Source organism: Magallana gigas, chromosome 7 (genome assembly GCF_963853765.1).
Source record: "Magallana gigas chromosome 7, xbMagGiga1.1, whole genome shotgun sequence".
In the NCBI taxonomy this organism is placed as follows: domain Eukaryota; kingdom Metazoa; phylum Mollusca; class Bivalvia; order Ostreida; family Ostreidae; genus Magallana; species Magallana gigas.
The window spans coordinates 7,149,943-7,161,598 of NC_088859.1; the positions used below are offsets into that span (position 1 = coordinate 7,149,943).

The window sequence follows — 11,656 nt, forward strand, 5'->3', positions numbered from 1 at the left end:
TGGTGGAAAGCCGAGGTCTATACAGATTGAACACTGGACTCATGTTTTGTGACTCTTGAATCCTGACCTGTTCCAGATTCCAGACTCCGGATCGAGCCATTCAACACCTTGAGATAACAGACAGCAGACAGTGCAGCCTTTTTGATCATGTGAGTGACTAGAACATTAAGAAAGTGATTCTTGCTTTGATGACTGTTTAACTGTCTGTCTGGGTGTCTGTAGTAACTTTTCATTTAATTATTGACATTGCATTGAGCATTGATTGATCTCTTAGACTAGATCTATTTGATTATTATCAAATATAGACTTTTGGTATTTCATGTTTCTATGTAGATAGTATTTATTTTCAATATTTGAATTCTGCCAATCATCATCAGTTTTAAAATCATCATTCATTTTTCATTGCTATAAATACTTGCAATTTATTTTGTTATGTAGAGTTATTGCCCTTTATACAGAGCAATTCATTATTCATTTTTGAAAATTTTTTTGAAATCAATTTGTGATTAAATTTTTTGAATTAGCCTTAATGTAGCAATCTAAAAGTAAGACATTTTTCATTAATTTGATAAATTTTTCCATTTTTTTTCCATTGACAATTTATTTTTGACATTTAAAATTTTTTTTTCTGCCTCTGACTGCATTCATTTTTGACAGTTGCATTTTGAATTTAGATATACATTTTGCATTTGAGTCCTACATCATTTTTTTTCTTTGGTTTAAACCTGATTAATTATTTTTTCAAACATTTTGATCATTAGGTCAACATTTTTCATTTACACACTCACCCATTCATTCTCCCTTTCATCCACTCATGTTATGCATGTAAAGCACATGCATCAAGGGCAGATAATCTTCAAATGAATACTATATGACTATTAACATTTACTTGAATCATTCATTTGAGTGAACTGTGAACACTATGCTGTGATTTTCAAGGAGACGCTGAAATTCAAGTGATATAACTGTGAAATTTAGTGAAAAAGCAGATATTTGTGATTTGCATTTAAATATTGTGAATTGTGTACCAACTGAAAATTCAGCATGGGAGACAAAATTTCTGAGGAGGAAGGAAAGAAAATCATTGAAGCATTTGAAGCTTTGAAATTAAAACCAAAATGCGATACACCAGACGATCTCAAGAAATGGCTGGAGGAGAAGTCGCAACTTGGAGCAACAGCGAAAATAAAAACTGAACAAACAGATGAGACAACCAAACAGTATATGAACTTTCCTAGGATTTCAACATTTTCTGGATCGCCGAGAGGAGAAACAAGTTACGAACTATGGCGCTACGAAATCCAATGTTTACTCAACGAGAAAGTATACAGACATGATCAGATTCTACAAGCCATCCGGAGATCAGTGAAAGGAGAAGCAGCCAACATCCTCATGAGACTCGGACCAGGAGCAACAATAGATAGCATCATTCAGAAAATGAACTCCATCTACGATACTATTGACAGTTGTCAAAGAATACTTGGACAATTCTATAGTGCTCAACAAGAGGAAAATGAAAGTGTTTCTGACTGGGGATGTAGACTTGAACAGATCATAAATAAAGCTGTGATGCATGGTGAAGTTCGACATTCTCAAGTTGACAATATGTTACGTCATGCATTCTGGGATGGACTTCGATCTGACTTGAAGGATATATCTGGATACATCCATGATAAAATTCTGTCATTTGATGAACTTAGATCAGAACTAAGAGCAATTGAACAGGACCATGAGAGAAGAAAAGTAAACAAAGGAAAGAAAACTGGACCAACCGTTATGAGTGTAACTCACGAAGAAGATGAAGCTTCCGGTATGGATGACATCAAAGGGATGCTACTCAAATTAACAGCTGATGTGCAACAACTGAAAGATGATCGTCTACAGCAACCTCAGCCTCCATATCATAGAAACTTCTTCCCTAGAAACAATGGAGCACGCTTTCAGCATCCAGTTGCACCTCGTCCACAAGTACCCATACAACAACAACAGTTTGGACAACAACAACAAAGTTCATTCGGAGGTCAACAAGGAAATTACTTCCAAGCAAGACACCAAAGACCTGGACGAAGTTCATTGGGACCTAATGGACTACCCATATGTTATAGATGTGGACAGGAAGGACACGTTCAGTATGGATGTCGAGTGAGAACAGACCATGTCAGCAGACCGTTAAACTACAGAGGACTAGCATCGAGAGGCAGACGCTAGGCCACGGTCAACCAATACAGAGCCTCACTGAATTACAACAACAAATACCAGGACTGATGGGAGAACAGAATATTATACACGTTAACATCAATGGTGTAGATACCGCAGCTTTACTTGACACTGGAGCTACAGTGTGTACCATCAACACTGACTTTTACAATTCTTACCTACAAGATGTTCCACTCCATTCGTTGGACGATATTATTAAAATCAAATGTGCAGACGGAGAGAACATGCCATACTTAGGATACATCAAAGTAACTGTCAGCACTGAAGATATTAGTTCACCAAATACGAAGGACTGTCTTATGTTAGTTGTACCGACAACTGATTACAGTAAGAAAGTTCCAGCTATAATTGGTACAAACTTTATTAAGAATATCATGAACTGTGTGAAACAACAAAATGGCGAAAGATTTCTGCAAAATACCCAAATGAAAACACCATGGTACTTAGCATTTAGATGTGTCGCTCTTCGAGAGAAAGAACTTAACCGTAATAGAAACATTCTAGGCATTGTTAAATCAGCAGAGACTTGTAGTATAATCATACCACCAAACAAGGAAGTGACAATATCTGGATTCATAGATAGACAGATACCATACCAACCTGTTTGTGCAGTACTTCAGAAAACTAGTGGATCTGTTATACCAGATGACCTTGACATTTCTCCATCCTTAGTGTCATACAGATACAAAGACAACTATGAAGTAGAAGTCAACATCAGTAACATCACTACAAGAACTGTCAAGATACCGCCTAAAGCGTTGTTGTGTGAGCTACATCCTGTACTTATTGAAGATGTTCAACCACAAACTACCTCTACAGATTCAGAAAATCAAGATGTAATGAATTTAGTGAAAATTTCATCAACCAATCTGACACAAAATCAACAGCAATATGGATACAGAATATTGGAACAAAACAAAGACATTTTCTCGACTAGTGATACAGACATTGGTCACAGTAACAGAGTACAACACAAGATAAACATGAATGATGAAGTTCCTTTCAAGCAAAGACACAGGAGAATTCCGCCATCAATGTTCCAAGAAGTTCGAGACCATCTACAGCAATTATTAACAGCAGGAATCATAAGAAGATCAGAATCACCATGGACTAGTAACGTCGTACTGTGTAGAAAGAAAAACAGTGATCTGCGCATGTGTGTCGATTATAGACAGTTAAACGCAAGAACAATTAAAGATGCATATGCACTTCCTAGAATAGAAGAAATATTAGACTCTCTTGGTGGAAACTCATACTTTTCTGTCCTCGATATGAAGAGCGGATATCATCAAGTTGAATTGTTTGAAGATCATAAACAGAGAACAGCATTCACAGTAGGACCTTTGGGATTTTTCGAGTATAATCGCATGCCATTTGGTTTAGCTAACGCCCCCGCAACGTATCAACGACTCATGGAAAACTCATGGAGATCTAAATCTGAACATTTGTTTCATCTACCTTGATGATCTTATAGTATTTTCAAAAACTTTTGAAGAACACGTTAAAAGACTGCAAAGCATATTCCAATGTATCAGAGAGAACAATTTAAAACTTTCACCTAAAAAATGTCAATTTTTCATGGATAAAGTGAAATACGTAGGTCACGTAGTTTCTAAAAATGGAATCGAACCAGATCCAGACAAGATTGAAAAAGTTGTGAATTGGCCTAGACCAACCAAACCAGATGAAGTAAGACAGTTTGTTGGATTCGTTGGTTATTATCGACGTTTCATCAAAGACTTCACAAAGATTGCGAAACCATTAAATCAGTTGATGCCACCCACTTCACAGAAGAGCCGAAAGAATTCCAAAGCACCGCCATCTTGGGAATGGGGAGGAGATCAAGAGAAATCATTTCAACAACTCAAAAGACATTTATCATCACCACCAATATTAGGATTTCCAAATTACAATGAACCATTTGAACTTCATACAGACGCCTCTTTGTTAGGACTTGGCGCAGTTCTCTATCAGCTACAAGACAACACAAAGAGAGTAATAGCTTATGCAAGTCGAGGTTTAAGCAAATCTGAAAAACGCTACCCTGTACATAAACTGGAATTTCTAGCCTTAAAATGGAGCATTTGTGAAAAATTCAAAGACTATCTCTATGGACAAACCTTTAAAGTTTATACAGACAATAATCCTCTAACTTATGTTCTATCAACAGCACATCTTGATGCAACAAGCCAACGATGGATAGCAAATTTAGCATCATTTAACTTTGATATTATTTATCGACCAGGAAAATCTAACAATGATGCAGATAGCTTAAGCCGTTTACCTGGACTGACAAACCAAAACCATGAAAAAACTTGCAACATCTCAAGAGAAGCAATCCAATCCATTTGCAATGCCATTAATGTGTCACCTTACGCAGAATGTCTTGCCATAGATTGTGAATCTATAAAAGAAGATTTGATTCAGCCAGAAATTGATGAAGAAATAGACATCACTACCGCCCAATACAACGATCCAGTTTTGAAATTTTGGTTTCCATACATTAGGAGTAAAGTCAAACCATTCAGAAAAGAGATGCCAACATCTCCAGAACATATGACAATATACAGAAATTTTGAGAAGCTGAAAATCATCAATGAAATCATATACAGAGAATCTCTTGTCCAGAAAAAGAAGAAGTATCAGCTACTATTACCATCATCGTACATACCAACAATTCTGAAATCACTACATGATGATATGGGTCACCCTGGGAGAGATAAAACAACATCATTGATACAAGACCGATTCTTCTGGCATAGAATGACAGTTGACATAGAGGAATACATTAAAAAATGTCAAAGATGTATATTGAGAAAATCACCTGAAAATCACAAAGCACCTCTTGTAAACATCGAAACTTGTCAACCTTTGGAACTTTTGTGCTTAGATTTTCTTACCCTAGAAACATCTAAAGGAGGTTACGAAAATGTACTTGTCATCACCGACCATTTTACCAGATATGCACAAGCCATTCCAACAAGAAATCAAACCGCAAAAACAACAGCTGATGTTTTATTTAATAACTTTATCATCCATTATGGAATACCAAAGAAAATCCACACCGACCAAGGAGCAAATTTTGAAAGTAACCTTATCAAAGAACTATGTGAAATTACTGGTGTGATGAAATCAAGAACTACACCTTACCACCCAATGGGAAATGGACTCTGTGAAAGATTCAATCGAACTTTAATCAAGATGTTAGGAACTCTACACCCAGAACAGAAGAAAGACTGGAAGAAACATATTGGTCCGATAGTCCACTGTTATAACTGTATGAAACAATCTTCAACAGGACAGACCCCATTCTATCTTATGTTCGGCAGAGAACCCCGACTACCTATTGACTTAGCTTTTAAAACAAATCCATATGAAGATAAACAGACAATGACTCATTACATAGAGAAACTTAAAGAGAGACTTGAAACATCCTACAATTTGGCACAACATAATGTAAAACAATCTCAGGAAAAGCAGAAAGATTTTTATGATAGAAAAGTAAGAGGGGCAACACTCAAAGCAGGAGATAGAATTCTCGTCAAAATAGTGTCTTTCACTGGAAAACACAAAATTGCCGATAAATGGGAGAGTGAACCGTACCTAGTACTTTCACAACCAAATCCTGATATTCCTGTTTATAGAGTTCAGCGAGAAGACAAATCAGGAAAAGTGCGAACTTTGCATAGGAATTTATTACTTCCTTTGAATTTTATACCACCAGAAAGAATCGACATATTACCAAAGCCAGTACCAAGAAAGAGGAAATTGAAAAACAAATCAGAAGAGCCAACTCCAACTGAGCCTGTTAAATCAGACACAGACAGTTGTGAAGACATGGACTTCCCACATGACGTCATACATGTTCCTCACACTGCTGCTGAGAAGATCTTGGGAGAAGATGTTGGTGATTTGGATGCAGGTGATATTGTGGAACCAGTCCATGAACCACATATTGCAGAAGAGGACTTCTTACATGATGCAGATGCAGACGCAGATGCTGAAGAAGATCAAGAACAACAGCCGGCTGATCGAAACGCTATCCAGCATTTGGATACTAATGAGGAGGAGGAAGATGCAGAATCCCAGGAACTTGAAGATTCACCAGAACCTCAAGTCCGTAGATCATCAAGAGTTAGAAGAAAACCAACATGGATGAACAGAGGCCAATTTCTGGTAAATCAACACGTAGCAGAAACAAGTTGGAGAGACAAAGCTGAATTCCTTCTGAAAGTAACTAAAGAACCAGCTTTGAAAGACCATCGTGATAAACTATTGGATGGACTTTTAAAAGTTATTGTGAAATAGACTTTCATATTCTTTTAAACCAGCAAAATGATGGGACATCATTTTCAAGCAGGGGGGAGAGTGTAATAGGGTGCATTTTATGATAATTACATTCATGCATATTATTCATATTTCATCATCATCATCCTACATTCCATATTTTACATGTATATATTTAGAAACAGACTAATATCCCTATAACTCCCTGTCTTTTATGCATCTATCAAGTAATCATTACTTAATTACCTTTTCTAGTGGTTTCTAATATTTTATAGCCTTAAGTCATTTCACCTGTATGGTCACTTACATACATGTGGACAAGATCAGGTGGTTTACTTAGCCAATAGTATGTTTTTATGATTTTTTCCCGCTTTAACTGAGTAGCCTTTGTGACAGACCAAGGCTAGTATTCCTAGGAGTAAGACCTAATTTCTTCAAGAGACGATTTCACTTATTTATTTATTTCATTAACATATTTGAAGCAGTCATTTATAGTAAGTGTTCTATTTTTTGGTATTCTTGAACTTTAATAAATAATTTAATAGATGATAATGATATTTTCTATTAATTGGTACATTTGGCTAATTCTACTTGTTTGAGGTTATAATACCTTATTTATGAAAGAATGTATTTTATAAATTATCCCAGTAATTCATAGTTCTGATATCTAAGCTATAGTATCTCATTTCTAATATATGTGAAAGGTTAGTTATTGTTACCATATTTAATACTTGTAGTTAAAGAGTATACCATTCTCAGAGTAATCAGGATTGTGCATGAAACCTTGTTCCATAAACAGGTGATCGTTGCAAAGTTATATTTTTATATTTATTTTATGTATCTTGATAAAATGTAATCTACAAAGGAGTTACATTGAAAGTATATGTTTTTATTTAATTAAATATTGATATTGATAAAGATGTAGAGCATATTTCTATATTTTTGTAAATTGTGTTCAAGGGCAGTAACTCTTCTTGACACTGAAATTATGATCAGAGTTATCCTTCTTTACAAATAGTTTGATTAGTGAACTCTGAGCATTAATGTATTTCATGAATATGTATTTGAATATGGTTGTATATTTTTATGCTGAAACTTATGTAAACATTGATCCTTTTTATGCTGATATCTATGAATTATATTACAGGGTTTAAATCCTTTATCCGAATAAATGATGAAGAACCCTTAAAGTGGATTTGTTTATTTCTTGGGACAACCCACTATCACATTTATATATATAAAACGTAGATATATACGACTGACATCAAGCAATTAAAATTATTCATTTTTCCAAAAACACTTCATTATTGACAGTAATTTTAAAGTTAAAGTTTCCTATAAACTTTTGAACAAATTGATTGAACAATTTTCAAAGATATTCTACATGAGAATCACAAAAACGCTTTTTAAAATGACGCTTGAAAAAGAATGTTCAAGAAAAAAATTCAGTGAGATTTCGTCTGCTAAACATTTCGAGTTTTCTCGGTAAGGCCAAACGTCTCTCATTTCTTGAAAACAACATAAACCTTTGTTGACTTTTTATTGTACAACAACTTGTTGATTAAATAAACAATCTAATCAATTGATTAATTTTAAGAAGAAAAAAACCGCTTGCTTTTCCGGTGATTATTTTTAGCGACTTGTCAACACTCGAACGTCACAGCTACTTATACCAAAGCACGTCAGTATATTCAACAGTCGGCATAATAATAACAATAGTGTTGTGTTGTGCATGTACTATGCCTAAATAGTAGTCAGGGTTTGATACATAGTGCACGAGCCGGAGGCGAGTGCACTATGTATCAAACCCTGACTACTATTTAGGCATAGTACATGCACAACACAACACTATTATATAAATAAAATACCATAATAAACAATGATGAGATATGATATTGTAAGGTATGATATGACATTGTATTGTGTTATACGTTATTGTATTTGATCAAATAATACAATATCATAATATATAAAACAATATAGTATTACATTACAATATCATATTACATAATACATCATAACATTGAAACATATGATATTATATTTGTATAATATAGTATGATATAACATTTTTTAATAAGTTTTCTCGTTATGTCACAAATGAGATTATTTTATTACTTTGCCCTGTAAATTGCCGAATCACACCGGAAATAGTTATATTGCCCCCCTGTATCATATAATACAATTTCATGTGATATAATTCTATATTACAGAAACTAATATCATATTATTTTATTATACAATATCGTATGATACAATATTATAGAATATACAATATTGTATCATAGGATACAATATTATATTTTGCAATATCTTATATAATAGTATCATGTGATAAAATAATAAATTAATAATACAATACAATATTATACAATATTGTATCATAATATACAATACTATACATAACGATATCATGATACAATATCAACATAAAATATAAAAAAAAATGATACAATATCATATCGTATCATATAACTTTTTATAATTTTACATATGATATTATATTGTATCATCTTAAACAATATTGTTTCATACCATACAATACTATATCATAGGAATCATGTTATATCATTAATCAACAAACACATCTATCTGTCGAGCAGGTTTGAGTGAGGTAGGAAATTTCATTAGCATCCTTGATAATGGAGATCAGGCTCTGCATCTGAAGCAACCTCTGCGTTTCATTTATGATATAGTTAAATCAACTATGCAAGCTATTATCTATAAAACATGTGACCTGTTCCAAAAAAACTAAACCTCATCAAGCATCCGAAACCTATGGCTCAGATTCAGCATTCAAGCCTGTCAGGTGCATCAGTATACATAAGACGCATCTCCATGCAAGTTTGGTGAAGTTCAGACCAGTAATAACTAAGATATCATCATCACAGGACACTAGCAATTAAAACCTTAACCTGCTCCAGCATCCGCAACCTATGGCTCAGATTCAACATCCATGCCTGTCAGGTGCATCTGTATCATAAGACACACCATCCATTCAAGTTTGGTGAAGTTAGGACCTGTAATAACTAAGATATATTTTTTAGCATCCTTGATAATGGAGATCAAGCTCTGTATCTAAAGCTTCCTCTGTGATTCATTCATATTACAGTTTAATCAACTATGCAAGTTTGAAATAGTACTATTATCTATTAAACATAAGACCTGTTCCAAAAAACTTAACCATATCCAGCATCTGAAACCTATGGCTCAGACTCAGCATTCAAGCCTGTCAGGTGCATCAGTATCATAAGACGTGTCACGGTGTGACATTCAATCTTTCGGACTATTTCTAATTATTGTGTAAATTAACTTTTTCGGACTTTGTGTTAATTGCTACAAAAACTTTTCATCTATTTCGACAACTGTTTTATAAACGTTATAAATTCCTCACAGCATTAATTCCACCTGAGGCTCAATCAGTGATGGACAGATAATCTTTTAATTGACTTCTGTTTATGTTTATTGACACTTAAGCTTCTTTCATCTTATTAATCCTTTTCTGTACATGCTGCTAAAATGTCCAGAGTTACTCAATAGCTGTATGATAATTGATTTACTTACATCTGTACTTATAACTGTTAATCCTTCATTGTATTATTCCATTTGCTCATTATATATTATTCTGAATTGTAAATTATAGTCAGTTGGAATCAGACCTTCGGTGCTGATACATACCAAACTCACGTAAAAGTATATTTCATGTCAAGTCTATATAAAAGTCTGAAAACTAAAACACGTGTTGGCTTGTTGGAGGTTTCATGAGGCTGGGTCCAACAACAAGAGAATAAGCTCACGTTTGGCCCAGTATTAGTCCTGTGCGGGAGCGGGCGCAGACTGACCCTCGCTAATTAATTGTCATCTGGCATGAGTTAACTCTAAAACACGTTACTCAAAATTACACACCATGACAGACGCCTATCCATGGAAGTTTGGTGAAGTTAGGACAAGTAATAACCAAGATATAATCATCAGAGGGCACCTGTTTCAAACACTTTAACCAGCTCTAAAAACCTTAACCTCCTCCAGCATCCGAAACCTATGGCTCAGATTCAGCATTCAAGCCTATCTGGTGCATCAGTATCATATGACGCACCATCCATGGAAGTCTGGTGAAGTTAGGACCAGCAGTAAATAAGATATAATCATCAGAGGGCACCTGCAACAAAAACTTTAACCAGCTCTAAAAACCTTAACCTCCTTCAGCATCTGTAACCTATAGCTCAGATTCAGCACCCAAGCCTGCCTGGTGCATCAGTATCATAAGACACACCATCCATGCAAGTTTGGTGAAGTACGGACCAGCAGTAACTTAGATATTTCTATCAAAGGGCACCTGCAACAAAAACTTTAACCTGCTCCAAAAACCTTAACCTCCTTCAGCATCCGAAACCTGTAGCTCAGATTCAGCACTTAAGCCTGTCTGGTGCATCAGTATCATAAGACACACCATCCATGCAAGTTTGGTGAAGTACGGACCTGCAGTAACTTAGATATTGCTATCAAAGGGCACCTGCAATAAAAACTTTAACCTGGTCCAACAACCTTTACCTCCTCCAGCATCTGAAATTTAGGACTCAGATTCAGCATCCAAGTCTTTCAAGTCCATAAGTAGGTCCAAATGCATCATCCATGCAAGTTTGGTGAAGATAGGACAAGTAATAGCTTAGATACAGGACCTGCAACAAAAACTTTAACCAGGTCCGGACCCCAACACCGACGCCGAGGGTATAGCATAAGCTCCCCCTGACTTCGTCTCGGTGAGCTAAAAATGGACCCCTACCCCATGCAATTTTGTTTATTTCGGAAGAAAAAGTTTACATCCCATTTCGAATCATTTTTACATTGGTAACTTGTTAAAGCTTATCTGAGAGAGGTGGTTTATTTTAAAAATCTTCTCAAGAATTTACATAACTTCCTTTACTGTATTAGATTTAACGTTTATCAAGCTATGTCCCCTGTGGGTCCGGAAGGATCCTCAATGTTGTTTTAAAGTTTGCTACGGATTTATGCAGGAAAGGGGGGGGGGGGGGTCAAAATGTTTACAGACAAACATCTTAAGATTAAAAAGAATCTCATGTTTTGTTCAATTTCAAAGGTAAAATTGTCATTAAAAAAACGAAATAGCTTTGTTCAAAAATGTTAAAAAGTA

The 11,656-nt window shown here is 35.0% G+C and overlaps 1 protein-coding gene across 1 annotated transcript; it reads left to right on the forward strand.

The window, feature by feature from the left end:
- The first annotated feature begins 1,044 nt into the window (after positions 1-1,044).
- LOC136270356 (uncharacterized) lies at positions 1,045-2,208 on the forward strand. Its single transcript, XM_066067808.1, has one exon. It carries the CDS (start codon positions 1,045-1,047, stop codon positions 2,206-2,208), a length of 1,164 nt encoding a protein of 387 aa, XP_065923880.1.
- The last annotated feature ends 9,448 nt before the right edge of the window (positions 2,209-11,656 follow it).